The sequence below is a fragment of the Indicator indicator genome, chromosome 12 (assembly GCF_027791375.1).
Source record: "Indicator indicator isolate 239-I01 chromosome 12, UM_Iind_1.1, whole genome shotgun sequence".
Lineage (NCBI taxonomy): Eukaryota > Metazoa > Chordata > Aves > Piciformes > Indicatoridae > Indicator > Indicator indicator.
This window is the reverse complement of record NC_072021.1, coordinates 14,498,766-14,521,121: the sequence shown is the minus strand read 5'-3', so window position 1 is coordinate 14,521,121 and position 22,356 is coordinate 14,498,766. Positions and strand designations below refer to the sequence as shown.

The window sequence follows — 22,356 nt, the reverse complement described above, 5'->3', positions numbered from 1 at the left end:
ACATCCATGCAATCATTTTGTTATTGCTGCTAAAAAATAATTCTCAGAATCCATCTCTTCCACAATCTCCAAGAAAAATACTCTTTGTTTCACCATTTTCTGATTCATTTGACTTTGGAAGCAACATAAACACATTGCTGTGTTTAATATTGTTGCACAAGAGAATTCACAAGAATGAAATGTGTTCAAAGTTCCTAGAAAAAAATGTAGCAATGCAGGCTGCCAACTTGTTCAATGTCAAGCTCTAGGCAGTATAGCAGGACTAGCAGTAAATGACTCATAGTGAGTCACGCTTTAGCTATTTTTGCTTTTAAAGTAATGCCAGGCACTGTGTTAATATTCAACCCAGAGTAAATTTAGCAATGCAAGAAAACAAGTGTTTCCATGGTTGCTCCTTCACAATGTTTATGGTATATACACCGCCATTAGGCACAGGAATTAAGCCAAATTAAGAATATGGAAATGTTCCTCTTTCATTTACAACTGAATTTTGCTACGTTGGGATTCATGACTCACTTAGCTACTAGTTTTCCCAAGTCTAACAAAAATGTAAAGCCACAGCTAGCACACCACCAGCTGTACTGCTGGTGGTCAATAGCCTCTAAATTTCCTCTAAATTACAGCTTGTGCCGTGTACACAACTGAGCTGAAAGCCTGCTGGCCTATTAGTAACTGTGCAGTCAAAAGCAAGTGGTAAATGAACCAAATGGTTTATCATGATAATGAAGTCATGCATATCTTTTTCAGGACAAACCAAGACTGGCATGAAGGTCTCACTAGTGAAACTAACTACACCAATCATGGGTAACATGTTCTGACACTTTTAGGGAGGAGCTCACCGGGGGAAAGCTGAAGAGGAGCACTGAAGGGAAGAAGGAGGTTGTGGCATCATGTGAAAAGGGAAAGCAGCTGCAGAAATATGAGGAAGGATGCTGATTCAGGCTGGGGAGCAGTTGGGCAAAATGAGAGAAGTGGTAAAGAGAATACGACAGAGCTGGAAAATATCTTTCCATGACATAGCTGTGATGTGACAAAACCTATATGCAGACATGAACTGTATCACAACCATGTTTTCTTAGGTGAGTAGGTGTTTGTGGAAATGTGGAATACGAACCCAACTAATGTAGACTTCTGACACGGCATAACGAAACTGCTGGAGAATGGGAAGAATTTTGTCTGGTTACAGGGGGAAAAGCAAACAAAAACAACAAGAACAAAAACCAAACACACACCCCCCCCCCCCCAAAATACCAAACCTAAACAATAAATACATAAACAGAAACATGAAAACCCCACCCAAAACAATGGATGCTGCAGCAAAGGTTAGGTGAATAGTTTGCTTTGCCCACACTTAGAACAGAGCTGCTGCTGATTACATCTGATTGCTTGTTACACTTTTTTGTTCCCATCTTAATACAGTGATTTATTCATTAGTCTCAAATGGCAGTAATTACTATTTTTACTGTAGAGACTGATAAAGCAATCAGGAAGCTCTTAACATTTTTTCCCCTCAAAGAAAACTCTTTAGCTCTTCTGTACAAAGTCTTCTTCCATGCTGCAATAAGCAGGGCTTTTTTCTCCTGTTTTCCTACCTGATTATAAAGTAGCAGCTTAGTTCATAATGGAAATTTATAGATAGATCCTGATGAACTGCCTTTCAGTTTCATTAAGTCTTGGATTGATCCATAGACTTTCAAATAGGGATTGAGGGAGAATACTTTAAGAATGGAACAGATCCAAAGAACTGAAGCAAACTACAAACACTAAACCCAGAAATGATGAAAAAATCTGTTCAGGGGCCTCCTAAGCCTGAAGGTATCTAACTCTGGTAAGCTCCTCCCAGGTTCTTCAGGGATCTGAAGTTCTGACTGACTTGGCCAGAGGTGCCTCAGGCTAAGTAACAGGGAATACATGGCTTGTCCTGAGATCTCTTTGGTTCTTGAAAGCAGGCACAGCTCCATCCAAATGGAAGAAAAGGTGTTGATGGAGATGTGAAGAACCCAGTTTCCCATCCTTTGCTGAGCGAGATAACTACTTGAGTACACAATCATGCAACCTCTTGGCATCCTTCCTAGCCCACTTCCATTTCCAGCTGCATGTGATGCAGATTTTGCTTCAATTGAAGGGATGGAGAGTGCCCTCTACAGACTAGCCTCCAGTTGAGGGGTTCTTAAAAGCCAATGAGCAAACTGTAGAATGTCAGAGGTAAGGTCCATCCCACCCAGAAACCTTACTCTAATGATGAATAAAAGTAAACCCCTACAGAGGGCATAGGGCAGGGGAAGGCTACAGTGATGTTTTCCTGGTATTCTTGTCCAGCCTCCAGTAATCTGGTCAGGGGCATTTGAAGGATCCAGAGAGGGGCCAAAAGGACAGTTTCCCCATAAGGATTTTTCTTAGATGCTTATTTGTGAGCTTGTTTGCATCACTTCCTGGGAAACTGCTGTAGACACGATGCTACAATATAAAACACAAGCACTTTCACCAGCACTCCACTGCTTCTCTCCCTCATGAGATATTTTTGATGCCTGCTGGAACATCTGTTAAGCAACGTGCCTGAGATCATTCACTACAAGACTGGTAACACAACAAATCTACATCCATATTTGAGATTATAAACCATGATAAACCTATCCACGCTTGTAAAGTCAGATGCTGTGTCTCAAACGAGAACTAATAACAGCTGAAAGATTACAACTTAAACCAATCCTCAGTTGTGACAGAGCATCTGAATCCTCCAAGCCTGTTTTAGAGTAAGCATTAAAACCAGCAAAGGTGTTTGACTTCATTGACTTTGTGCTAATGATAATTGAAAGCACCCTACCCTACTCTCACCTCCTATGTCTTAGGTTATGTCTGAGAGACAGTACACACAAATACCACTTCAGCTCCCTGAAATTCCCAAATCCACAGACTAGAGCCATGGTCAATTTTCTCTCCAGCTACATAATGCAAGCATGCTCAGTCTCACAGTAAAAGCCCTGATTCATTCCCTCTGCATTACTTTACAGCTGGCACATTTTAGTTATCTTACACAATCCTGTGAGTGACGTCCATGTGTAAAGCAGACCATGATGACAGAATAGGTCTGTCATGGAACAAAGTTGTTCACACAGATGTGAATAAGCCTCCTTTTGGGAGCTGAGGCACTTAGCTCTGGCCTCTGGCATTCAGTCTGAGGTCCACACACCTAAAGGATGGGGGTTGCAGTCCTTTAGTGTTTTTCTATCTATCTTTCTCCATTTCAGTTCAACTTATGGAACAGGTTTGGCATAGTGTGAAGATCTCCAGTACATTTAATGGCATCAAGTTCAAGATGGAAAGAAATCATGCTTTACTGTGAAGTTATTGGTACCTGCATCTTTCAAGAGAGAAATGAAACAATGTGGATATAAAAAATTATGGTAAGCAGTGAATGCATGTGAACTTCTGGTAAGGAATTAGAGGATGTTTATTAATCTCACTGTACATTACTAGTTTGCATGTTACTATATGTTGCAAAGGTAGAACAGAGAAATTCCACTGATTTCAGAAGCTACATGATGCTTACATCTAAAAGCAAGACTAAAGCAAGATCTGTCTCATCCTACAGCTCTTCTGAAGGACACACCAAAGAGCTATATGGCAAGTAGTTTCAGGAATCATAAAACTACCAAGTGTCTTCCTTTCTGGAAACTGGAATACTCTGAAGTTATCATGAAGAGTGATACATGCTGATGGATTATTATTTAGTGAGAATTATCTCAGATCTCCTTCCTTGTTCTTCCTCTAGTGCTTTTTGTGCTGGCACTCAATCCAAATGCATTACTTGGTGTAAAGCTCTATTCCCTTTGATCCCTGTACATACTGGTTCCACAAAGTCTCACATATAAATGATTAAAATGACCATATAAGAAGGGCGAAACCCCCTACTGCCACTGCAGGAGGAAGATAAATACCCAAGTACCATAAAAAAATAATAAATAAAACAAAGGTACCTAAATTTAAAGCTCTACTGAGCTATACTTTCCTCCTTCCTCCTCAAATATACTAACCTCAAAATGGAACACCTCAACTGAAAAATTGTAACACTGAGATGCTCTCTCTCCTTTCTTTGCTTACTTCTCCTTGGACTGTTCTTCACCTGTTCTCCACCTGTTGTCCTGTGATCACACTTAGCTGAAGTTTAAGCTGTGAGCTCATGGCACAAGTATGGAATTCCCCTCTCTTTTATATTTACCTGAATAGCACACAAAACACACAATAGCAAAAAAAAACTGTACAAAGATGGCAGAGGCAATCCTTGCATTTTCACTGCCCAGATTTTTTCAAGCAAAATAGCATGAAGGAAGTGAAAGAAAACTGGTAGTGAAATTTTTTACCACCAGAAAGAAAATTTTCCATAAGGCATAATCTATTCATTGAAGTTTGCGGATTTTCAGATACTGTCAAGCTTTAGCATCTATGTCAATGCTTCTTCTCATCTGAAATTTGTAAAACATTTCTGCTGAGTTCAAATATGGTCACAAGATGTGAGATACCATAAGCTTCTCTGTTGCACAAATGGATTACCAGGGAGCCAAGAAATACAGGAACTGACCAGACTGAGCTAAACACCATTAAAGGACAACAACTCTACAAGCTAGGTGCAGTGCTGGCACAAGAACAAATGAACAAAAACTTGGTCACAGACTTGATTTGGCTGAAAATTTCTCACCATGTGAGCAAGGTTCTAAGATTTTTCATCACTCTTCCAACAGAAGTGGAAAAAATTAATGTATTTTAAGATGGCATTTTATTAGATAATGTGATTGAATGCATCATCAAGGGAAAGGAATCAGCATCCAGAAGCTCTCTTCCTGACCTATATGTTCTTACAAACAATAAAAATGCCATGCTGGTAGTCATCAATGTGCTCACTTACGAGAGAATTATACCATGACAGTAACAATAAATTACCCAAAGTATTATCCCTAAGTGTATAATAATAATAATAAAAAACTATTTCTATGCAACACTCCACTTCCTTTCTAGATTTTATATACTCTAATCTGAAAGCCAGGCTGATATAAAAGCAAGAATTATATCTTGCAGAGACTTTTGCAATGAAATAAAATGTAGATCTTTTAAAAATATATGTATAGATCAGATGAGAGACACAGAATGAGAAAAAAGGAATTCACCTTTTCACATATTCACTGATTGTAAGGGCAGATATTTATAACAGGAGAGACCTACATCTGATGCTCTTTCTGATTTAGATACTTCCCTCAGATGAGTACTTTTACCACAGGGTCAGTGTCTCTCAGGATTTCCTTCTTCAGTTTTTTCCATTTTACTATATATAGTTAAATACCCACTGAACACAGAGACACATTGATTCCAGAACTACAGGTCAATCACCCAGTAGGCCAAGAGTCAGTCAAGTTCTGATTTTAAATTGCTGAGACTGAAACCCAGATCTCCTACACTTCAGGTTATCCACAATGAAGAAGGGCTGTTTGAGGGGGTGGGTTTATTTCTCTTTCATTTGAACTACAAATTCCATGTCAGAGCACTAAATGCCAAAGCGAGAAACTATTTTGATCAGTCATAGTAGGAAGGCAATCATTTAATCTAAAAATCCTCGCCAGATCTATTGGCAACTGATGCTCTTTATTAGTCTACTAAAGGAATGATTGTTAAGGCAAGCTTCTGCTTTTTATGCTATCAATACACCACATTTTTGACCCAGAAAAATTGTCCCGGATTGCAAGAGAAAAGTTCTGACAGTTTAACTCATTCTAGCCTTGGTCCCTCTTTGCAAACTAACAACGACACTAGCTGTGGTGGTAACTTTGCAATTTGGACATCCATCTTAGGTTCTGCATGGCCCCCATTGCTATAGTATTTGAGCTTTTCATTTATCTGGTTTGGTTCTCTAGCTTGTTTCTCTCTCCAATAGCTCTGTGAAATTCAGAGTTTGTATGTCAGACACAATCATCATCATCACTTTAACTCATTCCATTTGAATTCTAGGCTTTGATCTAATCCTTCAAAACTACAAATCAGCTAGCTCACTCCTCAGCAATTCAACTATTTTTTTCCAGAAAATGCCCAGACAAGACAGCTCCAGAAGGACAAAACCCTGCCAAGTTTCTCCCTCAGGATAGTCCTTTAACCCTACCCAAAAGTCAGATCTCATTCACACAAACACTTCTAAACATGCTCATGTTGTTACTCAGGGGCTGCAATTTTCTCCTTCAGCAACATGCCATGAAAACGTTACACCAGCCACCCAGTGATTTGTTCTGAACCTAAATGACTTCATCCAATACGAGAAGACTGTAACAAAGCAAAGAACTAAAGCAAGGTCTCCTAAACTTGAAGCAACTTTCCTAAGCAACTTCCTAAGCACTAGATCCTTTTTTCATTCCTTTACTAGTGAAAGGAATTTTACATAAATGAAAAGTGCATGTCCCCCACACACCACTAAACTGTCATAACACCAATCCCACTTTCAGTTAGAAATTTCAACTTTTACGCTGAAGGTTTTTTTTTTCCATAATTAGTCAGTAAAAGGATTTTAAATTATTATTTCATATTAAAGAGACAAAGAAAAATACAGTAGCATTAGTTTTTCAGCTGATCCTCTGCCAACCCAGCTAAGCATAAAGACAAAAGCTAGGAAGTTAGGTACAGCTGAAAAGAAATCCAGAAGATAAATCAGTTATGTGAATTCACACAACTATTTATTCAAGTTTTACCTCTCTTATATGGTGAGGAATAGAATTACCTTGTCTACCTCATTGTGATCTTAGGATTAATTGGATGAAACTTATTAAGCATTATACTACAGTGTCTCACTGCAGCTTGTTTTCTTATCCTACTAAAAGAAAATTAAAGACTTCATTATTTCCTGAAATCTTCAGATAGACTGTTTTATGAATTTTAAGATATTGTAGTTTAACCTCAGCTAGTAACTAAGACCCACACAGCTGCTGTCTCACTCCCCTCTGTTGGGACGGGGGAGAGAATCTGAAGAGTAAAACTGAGAAAACTTGTAGGTTGAAATAAAGACAGATTAATAGGTAAAGCAGAAGTCATGCACATAAGCAAAGCAAAACAAAGAATTCATTCATTCACCACTTCTCATCAGCAAGCAGATGTTCAGCCATCTCCAGAAAAGCAGAGGTCCATCATACCAACAATTACTTGGGAAGACAGAAACCATTGCTCCAAACACATCCTGTTTTATTCTTTTCACCCCATCTTATAGTATATAGTATATAGCTGAGCATAACATCATATGACATGGGATATCCCTTTGGTCAGTTGGAGTCAGCTGTCTCAGCTGTATTCCCTTTCATCTTCTTGTGCACCACCAGTCTTCTCACCCAGAAGCAGAAAAGGCCTTGACTCCATGTAAGCACTGCTCAGCAGTACCTAAAACATCCCAATGTTACCAACACTGTTTCCAGCACAAATCCAAAAGATAGCCTTATATAAGGTACTATGAAAAAAATCAACCAACACAAAATCAGCACAAAAGAGAATTCCTTTTGCAGTCATTTTTTTCTACCCCAAACTAGTCTAAAATACATTTTTTCTTTGTTTACATCATTATTTCTCAGCATATGCATGGCTTAAAGTACAATCTATCAACAGGGCATAATGGCATCTACTTGAACATTGAAAAGCAAATTGAAAATCTTCTCCATTCAAAATGTTTGCTTATTGATAGCAACTTTAAATCTATCCTAGTAAGATGTTAAATCATGACACATACTTTTTCCTTTCAAAACCTCTGAGACTTTTTTTTTCTTCAGTGGAAATGGGCAAGGAAGAGCTTTTACAACCACAGTGTTGCTACTTTCCAAGCTACATTACAATGACTGGTTTCTTATAAGAAAAAGTTGCCTCAGCTATTATCATGTCTCAAAATCATTTGTTCCTTATCCAAAAAATATCTTTTCTACATTTGCCAAATTGAATCCTTCAGCAACCTGGCATAACCAGCAACATTGTCATTCACTCAAATCATAACACTTTCTACAAAATGCCTACTGAAGTCTGCATCTGTTGGGTGTTTGCACAGACCATGGTTATCAATGATTCCAAAGTACATGTTATCAGCTGCTATAAAAGGGCTATGGAAACCTGTCATCCTTTGGGCACCGAACGTGAAACTGAAGAACCTTCAGCAAATACAGCAGTGGCAGCTAGGATCACAGGAGTAGAGATGATACCTTATGATTAGCTCCTTTTACAGGGTATCAGAAATTTAAACTGATACATAGAGATTAAAGATAGATCTTCCTTTCATTTTGTGAAGGCAAAATTCTCATACTCTGTGCCAGAAGATGCCTTTGATATATACATATATATTGGCATGAAATAAAAAGAGTTGGTAATACAACTTTAAACAAAAAGTGGGATTTTAAATTTACAGAAGATACAAAATGCAAAGATAGAATTCCTGCAGTAATCATGACTTAATTCCTATGGGCTCAGTCCTGCAAGGTTCTGTACTGTGGTTACAATAAGGAAGTGAAACATGCCAGCCATCTCACACATTTCAAAGGATCTACTCATGCATTTTAATTTGGGCAACTTGCTTAAGCATTTCACCCTATCAAAAGGAGATCACTAAGCACTTTGCAGATCCAGGATCCTTATGGGCAACAATAGCATCAGTCATGCAGGGTTAAGGTCACAAAAATTTTTCCTTACAAAGCACATACACAGTGATTCAGAATTTTCCGTTATTACCAGATTTAGTGACTATCCCTCAATGTGCTCAATTATTTGGGAAAGATACTGTAGCCATTTTGAGGTAAACAAAAGGGTTGGGAAAAGGGGGTTTTAAAAAATAATCAACACTTCTTTTCTACTGATCTAGCATGTTTGAGTAGAAAAACGAAAATGTTTTCCATTAAAAATAAGTGGGAATTTAGAAATATAGGATAGTTCTGAAAACAGACTTCAGAAAAATCACTTGCTGTTCACATAAAACCTGTCTGACAGTGTTTTGACACACCTTATCAGAGGTGGAGATTCTGCATCATTTTGCACAAATTCCAACTAAGGTAGCTGCATAATAAAGGCTCACAGATTGAGGGAGAATGCCTGCAAACTGCCTGAAAGATAAGCAGGACAGAAACCACTCTGAGTCATATCACCCTTACTGCCACAGAGATGCACTTTCCCAATTTCATTTCTGTGCTTAGTTGTTGCTAAAGTTCAAAGCTAAGAAGGTCTGCAGAATGCCTAGAGAAAAGGACAATCTGAAGGTGACAGAAAGCTGTTCCCCTCCCTGAGTGTTAGAGCTACCTATTGCACTGCCTGTCACCTGTCAGGTGGCAGGGAACAGCCACACAGCTCCCAAGATGTCAAGAGAGAAAATGTATTAGCTTTCTTAATTTTCCATTAAAATCAGGTTATATTTAACTGCTTCACATTCTGCACCATACCTAAAAATGGTCCGTCAAATCCTAGTTAATTTCTAAAGTAGCAAGACAACGTGAGAATACAACATTTCCTTGTTCAGCTATTCCAGAATACAAATGCCAAACTCTGCATAAAAGATGTGCAATGATTAATGGCAAGTCATTTTAGCATCTACCCCATTTGCTCCTTTGAGACAGAAAAGGTTAGAACAAAAGAGAACTCCAGGAAAACTCCTCCAAGAAAACTTCTCTGAGGTTTTTCTATTTTAGCTGATTTAGCAATAGAACCGAATTCCAAAAAGGAGCTAAAAACTGGACCATACTGTATATGTGTGCTTGAAATAGAGCAGGAGTTACACACTAAGTCGTGCCCTAACTTAGCAGCTCAAGCCAAAATAGTAACGAGGTAGTTGTTGTAACTCAACATCAAGCAGTTTTAAAGTGTGTCCTAAAATTTGCAGACATTATAATATGCTGTGGGACTAGTATTGTAGGACTCACGCTTTTGAAAGCACAACTCATACAGGAGTAGCTAAAAATACACAGATGACTTGACTTGAGCATGGCTGTGGAGTATTTAATAGGGTGACCTTAATGTTCTCCTTACAAAATTAAAAAAAGCAAAAGTACACACGGTGTGCTGTAGGGCAAACTACCAGCTCATCAGAACTGGTAGACATCTTATATAGATGTTATGTATCTTCAGCTCAGCTGGTATTGCAGCCTAGAAACTCCTACCTCTAAAGCCCACTCTTTCTTTACAGTAACACTACTTTCTACCACTCTTTCTTTACAGTAACACTACTTTCTATGCGGCATATATGATGTTTTAGGTAACGCTGACAGCATTCAATTAGACATCTCTGCATAATAATTTACTACATAAAGCCCAACAATGAGCAGAGACTTTTTGTATCATGGAGCACATGCATCTGTTTAGCCTCTCTCAAAGTTGTTAAGACTAAAGGCCTTGATGCTATAAGAATAGGATCTGCTATTTTCTAGCTTGTGAATAAATCTCTGCTCTTCAGCTCCATGTATCTTTTTAGAGGCTGGACATGACTGAGAAAAATATGCAGAAGAATAGAGGGAGGATTAGGGGTAATTAGGGCAAGCAAATCACATAACTACAATAAATAGAGAAACTGAACAGTCTTACAGGTTCCAGGTCACTGTATCATACAGAAGCAAATTTATGTATGTGAATATAAACTCCACTGATCTTCAATCACTCACTACTACCCAGGAATTTCTTGGAGCCTTCTTGGTAAAAGAGCCTTTTGAAAAGGAAAGTAAAGTAGGAAAGTGACTTTATGGTGGTTCAACAGATTATTTAGGCAGAAGACATAACAGTAATGCAAGTTTGAGGCAGCAGAATTGTGCTTGCTTTGAAAACTTTGACTTCCAATTTTCCACCTGTTTTCTATCTGAAGGCCTGTGGTGGCATTTAGTTTTCCATTTCAAAAGAACGTGGGCTGCACCAGACTGTTCATTTGAATACATGTTCATTATATTGCATCCAAGACTGTTTGTGAAAGCTTACAAAAAAATTTCCATTCAACCCTTTAAATTGCATTAAATGCTGCAATAGGAGCAAAACCAATGGATTTACCTCACCAAAAACATCACTTCTACCAAACCCAAGCTGACCCACCTGATCAAGTCTATGTACTGAACATAACAGTCCATACAACATCATCATGCATTCCATTTTGGGCACAGTCTGATATCTAGGCACAACTAAAATGTCCCAGTGGTTAGTAAGACAAATCTGGATTTCAAGCAGTAGTAGCACAGTGATGTCTTTGTATATATAAATAGACATACATATTTTAGACAGTAAGTCTTATTATGCTTATTTAATTTGTTGTTTTGGTTTGTTGTGTTGTTTTTTTTTTTTTACTAACAGGTCTGCCAGTTAGAACTCAGTCCCACAGCCTGAGCTAAATGTATTAGTAGGACATACACCCCTTCCTCAGGCAATTACAGGGTAGAAAGTAAATCCAAAGTCAGTTATCAAGATTTTATCTTCTCAGTTACAAACACCTGGAAATTAGAAATTACAACATAATGGTGGGGCAGTAATAATTTTATGGTTATGTAGGGAGTGAAAATTACATTGTTTTGTGGTCTGCAACTTGGTATGTTCATTCTTAGAGTAGTGCCAAGAGCTTTATTAAACTCAGGGATCTGTATTAACACTTGAATCCAAAATCTAAAAACTATAAGGATGGAAAACAAATGTATTAAGCCTCAAGCTCTAATTCTAGGAAGTCTTGAAATATCAGATCTAAAATTCACCTTGTTGAGCATGTCCTCACATTTCATAAATCTCTAGAGGGAAGTAATCCAAAGTCCAGTGAAGTCAGTGGGAGAATTATTTCCACTAGTTTCAGGAGATTTAGGATAGAGCTCCGAAAAACACAAAACTCAAGGAGAGCTACAGGAGAGTATCCAGAATACCATTTTCTAGTAGTATAAATCAAAAATCTACGACTCCTGAAGTTCCTGAGATACTAGTTTATGTTGAAATCAAAATGCAAGGAGGGGAGGGAACAGGTACATGGGTCAAGGGACAGCAAGCAGAACAATATGATTTCAAAACATAAATATGATTGGGGAAGAACAGCACGAATAGTGTTAGAGATCATGAACTTTCCTGGCAACAGTAATCAGAGTGGTATTTTAATGGCTGCTATACGTGCAGAGCAATAAAAGCATACAGTTTTGTTCTGTTGCATCAATACTACAACTGTTCACTTTCAAACTTTCCTGGTAATTCAAGCACAAGTAACTTAGAATTATAGCATTTGATTAAGTCATGTGAATTAAGAAAAAAATTATTTTAATACATTGCAGTGTTACATGGTACATGGATAGAAGCTGTAAACCTGAGAACACACACAGTAAGCATTTTCCAACAATACAGTTCTGCGATTAAAGCAAAGGTCTTAGAGTTGCAACACATCCTAAGTTGTGAAACAGGAGCAATTTGTTTAAGTGACAAATGAAAACAGCTTACCTAATCCTTTTAGAAGATCCTATCAATTAAGGAAAGAAAAAAGAAAAGGGGGAAAAAAAGAAGCCTTCAAATGCATAAGCCCACCTTACAGAGAAAAAGAGATGGGAACCAACTTTTTAATGATATTTGCATTTGCACGCCACAGGAACTGTAGGAGTCCAAGGTACTACCAAGGTAATTACATGTGCTTTTTTCTACACAGATATCAATTTAAATAAGATTTTAAAGAACACTCATCTTGGTTTGTGCCATAACTGGCAGTTCTATATTTTAGGACAGTTAGTCACATCTTACCATTTGGCATTCAAAGAGTCTATTTTATAAAAAAATAAGACTTACATTGTTTTCTCATCTCTTTAAGTTGATCCTTAAAATACATGTATTTTTCATTCTTTTGCAAATCTGAGTCACTGTTCATGCTCTCCAGTGCAGTAAATTTTTCCTTTACCAAATTTTTTAAATCTGGTATATTTTCTGGTTTTTCTCTTTTTATCTGTAAAGGAATAAGAAATAGAATGTTATTTATTCCAATACATTTTAATACAGTGTGAAAGTCATCAAGCTAAAATTCATTAACACAACCTGTTTTTTTGGACTACAGTTTGGATTCCTGTTCTGAAAACGTAACGTCTAGGTAGCTATTTTTTTCAGCAGAAGTACCTATAAAATGTGGAGGCTAACTTCTTGGTGTCCTGTAACTCAGCTGCTGTACACAGGGTATTTCTCACACTAAAAACAGTGAGAACTGAACCTTGCAGTCAAATTTACATCTCTGACTGGTACAGGACAAAATATTAACAACAACCAGTATAACACTGAACATGAATGAAACTAAAGAATACGACTGCCTAAAAACAGAGAAGGGGAGTGAAAAACAGAAATAACTTTTTAAAGAGGAGTCTTAGATCCTCCACTCTCTCACCATTTTGAGGAAAGCTGATAATCTACATGCATAATGAGTGTGATAACACCAGCAAAGGCAGTATGGATAGTTAATATAAAAGGAAACCACCTCAATATATTTGTGCCGTGTGAAGCATTATGCTGTGCACGCAGGCAAAAACACAGCTTCTTGAAAAGTACCTGCATATAGCAATTATATCTGGAATGATCTGAAGGATAAATGAATAGAAATAAAAGAGAAGTCATCACACAGGCAACATTATCACACTCCAAGAGTGCAAAAGCACTTTGAGAACTCCCCCAAACCAATTAGAATTTTCTCTTCTGTTTCTCAATCCAACATTAAAATCAAAGGAACCGTACAGGCCTTCGTAACAACTAGCTTACAGGTGGTAGAGACTGAGCTGTGCAATGATGATCAGTGACAGCACAAACTCGGAAAGAAGGTGGACATACGTCAAATCCTTAATGCTAAGCATTCTCTGAACCAGACAAAGACTATTTCTATCCCAAACATATGGTCAAACACACCAATCTGAAAAAGAGGAGGTAAGCACCATTTCTGCTGAGCCACTCTTCCCCTACCGCACACATTAAATTCTGCCCCTCACCAGAGCATGAAACTGTTCAGTGTGAAAGACAGGAAAAGAGCCTAGTGAGAAAAAAAAATGTTCACTTTGAATTGTTTACAAGCTTCTGGGTTTACAAAGACCTTGGAGAACCTATGGAATATATTTTATTTCAGGAGCCAAAGAAATTATATATTTTCAAACAAAAATGGACATTGCCGATATATAAAATGCTACATACCCAAGAAAACTTTACCTTCCTTTTAATCGAAGCAAAGCAATCCATAAAATTATTATTTCTTCCAAGAGTAAAGCCAGTTTGGCACATCTACGTTAAGCAGATGCAAGTTGTGGCAAGAAGAAACGTAAGAAAAAAAGAACATGCACTGCCAGGTGATAGTATGTAGTCTTCAAAGGCACCTGGAGATAAGAGACCACCTACCACAGCATCCAGCTGTGAATGAGAAAGACTCTGGGATATCTTGGTACTAAAGGAGCAGGGTGCCTGTGAAAACCAACAGTGTGTCATCACAGATACTCAGACTGCTGCATAAAACCAAGCAGTAGTGCACAGTCCTTATTCTATGAAACCTGATAAAAGGGGTAAAGGAGAACAGAACATCCTGAGCCCAGGGCAAAGGGGGCAATCACACTCACTCAAATGATTTGCCTGTGACAGCATCATAGCAAACTGCTGCAAAGAAGGCCTATCACAACCAAACCCAACATTATTCAGTTGGAGAAGAGATTTGGCCATCTAGTGTATGCAACCATAAGAAAGCTGACATATATGTAACAAAGTTTAGGAGCCAGCATGCTGTTTGCTGAAGGTAACATCAGCAATTCCACCAGTTACGAAGGAAAAAAAGGTCCTTCACACCAGCTGTATTCCCAACAGCTATACTTTATGTTGTGAGGATAGCCCAGCAATACACTCCATATGACACTGGCTGAACCAAACATCTAACACAGAAACCTAAAATGTCAGATAGAGAAATGCTCAAAGAACACTCTTTCCTATATAAGTTTAACTTCTTTCACATTTATAATTTAAATTCAGTTTCTGTTCACCTCCAGATGAATGCTTCATTAAAATGATTAGTAGAGACACCATTCCTGACCACACTCGATACTATACCATCATGTATGCTATTACTGAAATGCCAAGTAGACCTTCTGGAAGGTCAACACATCACAGGTGAATCATAAGGCATGTCCACCCACTATAACAAGTAAATATGTTTGCTCTGCACAAGCAAGTTCTCTTTGGTGCTGCATATCCTCTTCCATGAAGAGGGTTGAGAATGGTCTAAGCCAACAATGCAAATGAAAACAAATTAAAGAGACCATGACATCAGTTCTAGTTCCCCACAATGGGACAGAATTGCAACATCTTACACACTGCATGAGTACAACACCCTTACAGGTACATTACAGTTTTCTTTAGGTCTCACCATCCACTTGTACTCTACAGATTCATGATGGATGTAGTGATGATGAGATCAGCATAACAAAATGTATGAGGACAATGCAAACACAGGATATGGCTAAGGGACAGGATAAAATTATTAGTGTTCAGGGCCACATGTTGGGGTCATACTTCTTTCTGGTCTCAGCAGCATGTCAGAAAAATGCTTACTTAGCAAATGTGAAGCCATTGGCATGTTCAATTTGTCAGTAAAAGTTACTTCACATGGGAACCATGAAAGACATGTTAAGCAAACAATTGTTCATTTAGTAGCACCATCAGCCAAAACCAGCACGCTAAGTAACACCTTCCAGTCATTAGTCAATCCATGGAGAGTTACATTGATTTTGAAATGGGGTGGAGGCACGCACACCCTACATAGCATCCTGGAAATGACATTTAACTATGAACTGGGAGTGTTCAGGACGTATGGTGAAAAGAGTCAGTCACAACAGCTTGTTTACAGCTATAGAAAAAGCAAAAGGATCTGCTGTGACAGTCCCATAGCAGCAAAGAATCACACAGGTATTTAACATGGGAGCTCAGCAGTAAGAGGGAGAACAGACACGTTACACATGATAATTAATGATACTCCATACATGATCTACCAGCAGTGCTGACTGAAAAGCACGTTCAGAAACACTAAAAAAACCCCAATTATTTACAAGAACATAGCTGTGGTTTACTTATCAGAAGATACATTTGCTCATAGCAAGAGACCACACCATTTGGTCACAGCTGATACGTGCAAAGAGTTTAATATATTTGATGGGCAATGCTTATGAAACGAGCCAGCTCATGGTAAGTCTTTGACAACTGGCAATGGCTGTAAGGATGAGCCTTCTGTTGTAGATTCTTTCACTGGTTATGTGTCTGTCTGTGCATAAACTGTTAGACTATGACTCCAAAAATCAGGCTTTTTGAAAGGCCAGCTTGCACCGGCTAGGATAATGGTAAACTCAGGGTATTTTAAGGGGCAGCCTGGGGAATTTTTATTTCATCCCTTACTACAACCACCAAATAGGAAATAAATTATTCTGTTCCAGACTAGTCACCCAGAACCAATGAGGTCAAAGGTACCATAGATTGAAATTAGGCCAGCATGCAGTATTCATCTACATACAGTAAGGGATCCGTGCCTAAAAAGGCACTAATTAGCATATCCTTGCATGCATCATTGCAGCATTTATTAATCTGTTCTTTCCAGTATTATGTCTCAAAACAGTAAACAAATATTATTTAGCCTCAAACACTCACTGTGACACATGTATCATCAACTGCATTTTACAAACGTGGAGAGTGCACCATGAAGAGTTGAATAACTTGACCTACAGTCACACGAGGAGACTGTGGCGGAATCAAGAACAAATAAATCCCAGTTCTGTGCTTTGAGTACAAAGCCATCATTTTACCTTCTCTTTCAGCTGAGGGAAAGTTCAAATTAACATGTGCGTTTGATTCACTCTCTACAAAGAGGCCTGAAAAAGCTTGTGGCTTCTTGGCAAACTTTATGATAAAAGGACGGCATTCTGCACACCACAAAAATGCTCCACTGGACTTTGCATTGTGCTGGTTTGCCGTGTGACGCTCCACAGTTATTTTTGAGCCTTTTCTGTCTTCTCTAGCTCTGAAGTCCTTTAGCTGTGTAATTATAATCCTGTCACTGTTTCTAGGTACTCTTTTTCAGGGCTATCATTCACGTCCTTTGGTTCTGGGAAGCTTGCTAGTGCCACTTATTTTATTTCTCAGAAAATTCTTGTCATGCCTGAATCACATGGATGTTTCCTCAAACCAGTGACAATCTCCAAAAGATCTTTCCAAAAAAAGTCAGAATTCTCACCTTAATCTTCCAATCCAAATGTTATTTCTTCCCTGTAATTTAATCCCTACAAAATATGGATTTTAGAAGTTTAATTTATGGATATTATTGACATTTGGTATTTTTGATGTAAAGAAACATTCCTGCTTGATAATCACCCTTTTAATGATCAAGTCAGCTAAAATGGCAGAATTTCTTCTTTTCTCAGATTCTTTGTTATTTCATTTATAAAAGGGAGAATGCCTAGTCACTCATTGCTAAGAAGTTCAGAGGTATGTCGTTACCTAGATATTTATATCCTTTTGGGACAACCTGAAAAAAGATACACTGATGTCTCCAGCTAACTCTAAACTCACAGTAACTTAGACTGCATTCAAACTGAAGCCACATGCCTGCCCCTGTGCTTATGGAACACTGACAGCAGCTGCATCTTATTTAGTATCTTACAGCTCCTCTTGGGATGTAACTTCTTACCTCTGTGAATTTGATATGATAAAGGAACTCAGTCAGGATTTTATTAGACAGACAACTTCGCATAGTGGGGGGTGACTAGCCAAAAACATCCTATGAATACCCTGTTTTCAGAACCAGGTATCTCACACTTTCTGAACTGACATCACTTTAAATGTCTGACCCAGGCATTTTAAATCTAAAACTACTTACTTCAGAGAATAAATGCCAAGAATTGGCTGGCTATAAGAATGGGCATTGTCAAAAGAGCCTCTTTGAGCTTCTCCATCAGATAAAAATAACTCTTCTCCCTTTATTTATATCTGCTATGCAACAAAATCAACCAAAACTGTGTGTCACCTTTCTTGTTTAATAGTTCCTACATCCTATTATTCCATCCTTACCTCACTAAATAATTTATTACAAATATGCATCCTTTCGACACACATTTATTTTACCTCAGGCTAAGTCAAAGTTTGCTGTGATTATTTATTATAACCAAATTATTTCACTGAGAGGGAAAATAACATGGGAGCTAAGTAAATTTGTGGGCTGAGTCACCCATACACTTTGTGAATCATGTGAGAACCAACTCGAAGTGAGTCACCACTGTAACCGAATCAGGCTGCAAAATTTCAGCTCAACCTAAACAGTCATTTATTATTCTTCAATGGCTGGATTCAAACCCTTAGCAAATATCAGATCATTTGTTGATGCACAAATAAAACACAGCTCTTAGAAACATCAGCAAGGGCAGTCAAAAAGGATATTGTCACTCAGCAGCAGGAGCTGCACTAGTTTGAACACAGCTTTGCCGCAGTCAGAATTGCCCAGGGGCCCACATCTGCTTCAGGAGATTCAACACCTCTATACATCATGGATGCAGGGCTGGGAATCTGCTTGAGCAACACCTTCACAGACAGTTGTGAAATGCCAAAAGAGGCATATTTATAAGGGCTGACCCATACTTACGACAAATACTGCACATTAAACTGTACGAGCACAGCAGAAAATGACTGTCAGCACATTTCAAACATCCTAAAACTCTACCAGAGTACCAGTCTGAAGGTGAGGCAGGGTTGCCATGGTTTAAAAGCAGTGTGTCAATATGGTGGCTGTAACGAAGGTGTCCCTCATAACGAATTCCTAGTACCTTCCATGATTTATTTTCCCTACTTGGAACACAGCTGGAGATGTTTAACCTTTATAAAGAAAACAGCACACACTGCTTCCCTGTGTACTGGGCTATATCCAAACAAAGTCCTCGCAGGTCATGGCGCATTACAGTCGTTTAGGTAAGGCCAGAAACCGACTCCAGCCTACTCTGTTTGCTTTCTTTCTCCTGTTTAGAAAGGAACCATATATACAGACTGGGATTAAAGTAAATTAGCACCAGGTGATGAAACAAAATTGCCTGGATGCAAATGCAAAGTTTACAGCCTGAACAGCATTTCTTGGTGTTTCCATCTGTTAGAAGTTTCACCCCAAGCAAAATGCTTTAATCTGCACATATTTCAACAGGAAAAAAAATGCTCTTTGTATTTTGTGCAGTTACCCACTACGGTAGAGACAAGACTGTGAACAGCTTTTTGTTTCTCTCCAAGACACCTTGTGTACTGCTCCACAAAGAGCACAGGAGTAAAAAGCAGCAATGAAAGTGGATCTTACTGACATATCAGTATTGAAACTACTTGCTACCAGTAGTGTACAACTGGCTCATAAAGACAGCAATAAATGTGAGTGTTAGAGGTGAGGTTTTTCCCAAGGTAGCAAAGTCAAGAAAGTTAGTGAATTTAGCACCTTAATCCCTTCAGCATTACTGAAAGCCCAATTGCCCATGGTTTGCCATGAGGGTTGGACTGAATTTTCTCAATGATTTCAACCAAACAGAAGTCTCTATGCATCTTGTTTTCTCTGTAGATTTTCAACACATAAAGTATGAGTATGATAAAGCAAAATATTTTACACTATTCTGGAGTCAGTTACCAAAACATCTAAAAAAAATGGTTCAAGGCACAGTGGAGGAGCAAGTACAGAAATTTACTAATCCCTTTTTCTCTAAGAACTTTTAAGTTCTGCCACAAACCATTTATATGCAAGCTAATTTTGGTGCACTAGAGATACACAGCATCTTGTTCTAAGCAGTTTTGCCTAAGCACAGATTAAGGCCTATAACAGCAAAAATAACAACTCTTATAAAATTGTTGCTTTGTATTAACGATATATTCGAAACTGAGGCAGATGGTACATCTGTTTTAGCAAGGCTGATTCAGCAAATGCATCAGGCTGTTGAACCAGTTTATCAAGTAGCTGATTAATTCACATATTTAGAAAACACATTAGCATGGATATTAGAGCTTTTTTTTTTCTTTAATATCCCACTCAAACTGATGGGAATTTAGACATTGATTTAGTGGGAGCTGAAGAAGGCCCTAAGGTAATTTCAGATTAACAACCTGTTTACTTTTGTATGGGTCTGTTTAGTTGACTGAGATCACTAAAACCCATGTGGAAATAAAAGGCCAAATCCTAAACCAAGTACAATTCAGTGTTATCTTCACCAGCCTCCACAAAACACTGTTGATTTATGCCATCTATGAAGCTGATGCCTGTATAAATACAAAGGGTGACTTATCCTTTGGAGACCTGCACACTGCATGTATTGTTAAAATCAGCTGATTTCCCACGAGGATGTTTTCCATATTCCTTGGATACACCTCCAGTGAAAGTCAAGCAGCCTTTTTCAAGTTTTACTTCTTTTTTTTTTTTAATTCGTCTGATGAAACTCTTGTCCTCAAAAAGTTCTTCATCACTTACAGCATTTCTTCTTCATATTCTCCAAAACAGCTATGTGAGTCATATTGTCATTTTTCATTAAGACTAAATGTAACCTTTACACTTTTGGGAAACAGAAACAAGATTTCTTAAGTACAGACTCATACTTTATTTGAACTGACATTAGTTGAAAAACATATATCCTGGCTGACACTTGCAGCCTAGACTCACCGAACTAATATATCTATATTAATACATGGATCAAGATGGCAGTACTTCTGCCAGGGTCAGCTTCACCTTTAACACACAACAGTGAATTCAGTGATGGTGCAGAGCTGCACTTAGCACACACACAAAAAACCCAACAATCCACAATCAGAACAGTGCCACTGCAGCATATCCCCACAGGTTCCTTATAAACTGGAGTACCCATTTTACACTGCAGTAGGCAGAAAACACCTCATCTGTGTGACAGTCCCCAGTCTGTGCCCTCTGGCAGAATTGCCTTTATTTTGAGCTTTACTGGCAATGCCTTAGAGACACATTTCTCTCTTGACCCCTTCCACATATCACATTCTTCAGTCATTATTAGTGATGTTTTCTTATCCAGCTTCCTATTGGGACAGCCCTCAGGAAGAGTTATTAGCCACTAAATCCCAGGTCTTACTTCCATTCTTATCCTTCTTGATTTAGCAGTTCTGACTGACAGCTTGCACCTCTTTCCTTGTCTTGGCCAGCACTCTATGTGATTCTTTTCTCTTCCACAGGACACTCTGGTATGCTAGCATATCCTTTTTGTTATATAGGTGTCCCAGGATTTCTCAGTTCCTTAGTTTTCAGAGGCTCCCTGTGGGCACTGTATCATTCGACAGAGAAGGATATTTTCAACTGCGATTCTTTGTCTCCCCTTTGCTTATAGTCCTGTCATTGTTACTAATGCAAAGCCTCAGAAACAGGATTGTATCAGAAAATTATAATTCTAAGTGCCTTTGGTCCTAGTATGCTGGATTAATCTTGTCCACATTACCTCCCTACACATCGTTCCACTGAATTTCCAAAATCCTTGGAGGCTAGCTCACTTTTCCTGTTAACTATCAGAATGTCAAGAGGCTGGTTCAAGAGCCTGAGGCAAGTGGGGTAGTTCAGCCTGGAAAAGAGAAGATTCCAGGAAGACCTTATAGCTGCCTCCCAATACCTGAAGAGAGCCCACAGGAAAACTGGAGAGGTACTTTTCATAAGCGGGTCAAGTGACAGGACTAGGAGGTTTTAAACTGAGGGACAGTAGGTTTAGACTAGATCTTATCAAGAAGTTCTTCAGTATGGGGGTGGTGAGACTCTGGAATAGGTTGCCTAGAGTGGTTGTGATTGCCCCCTCCCTGGAGGTGTTTAAGACCAGATTGAATGAGGCCTTGGGCAACCAAGTCTAGTTGAGAGGTGTCCCTGCCCATGGCAGGGGGCTTTTAGTAGATGATCCATGAGGTTCCTTCCAACCTAAGCCATTCCATGATTCTATGAATTTACAGTCCTAGCTCTCATATTTAGTACTGGTTTTGAACTTGTCCTTCCTCATTGTCATATTACTTTAATTTCCCTTTTTTAGCTTCTTTTGAAACTCCTCTCATCACCACTCATCACAACTCTTCAGTACTGCTCTCTCCTTTTAACTCTATCAAACTCGCTTCCTTCCATTTCTCTGACTCATTCACTGTATATCACTCGTGAAACTGATCCCTTTCTTATTACTAGCCCTAACTATGGGATGCCTTCATTCTTCCCTTTATATATTGCACTCTCACTAAACACCAGCCTCTGAGTTACTGACAAAGGATGTAGGGAGAAGATGGAGTGAGCCTCCTCTCCAGGCATGGGGCAGCAGTCTCACAGGAAGGATAGGTTATGGTGACCTATTCACAGGCTGCTGTAGTACACGTTCAACCAAGTGC

At 38.6% G+C, this 22,356-nt stretch overlaps 1 protein-coding gene across 1 annotated transcript in view; it reads right to left on the bottom strand.

Annotated features, from left to right (window-relative positions):
* The window catches only part of NSMCE2 (NSE2 (MMS21) homolog, SMC5-SMC6 complex SUMO ligase), a 124,094-nt gene that overhangs the window by 53,124 nt on the left and 48,614 nt on the right, over positions 1 to 22,356 (bottom strand). Inside the window, exon 4 of the mRNA XM_054385503.1 lies at positions 12,769 to 12,922. Coding sequence (XP_054241478.1) covers positions 12,769 to 12,922 — 154 coding nt within the window. The remainder of the gene's footprint in view (positions 1 to 12,768; positions 12,923 to 22,356) is intronic.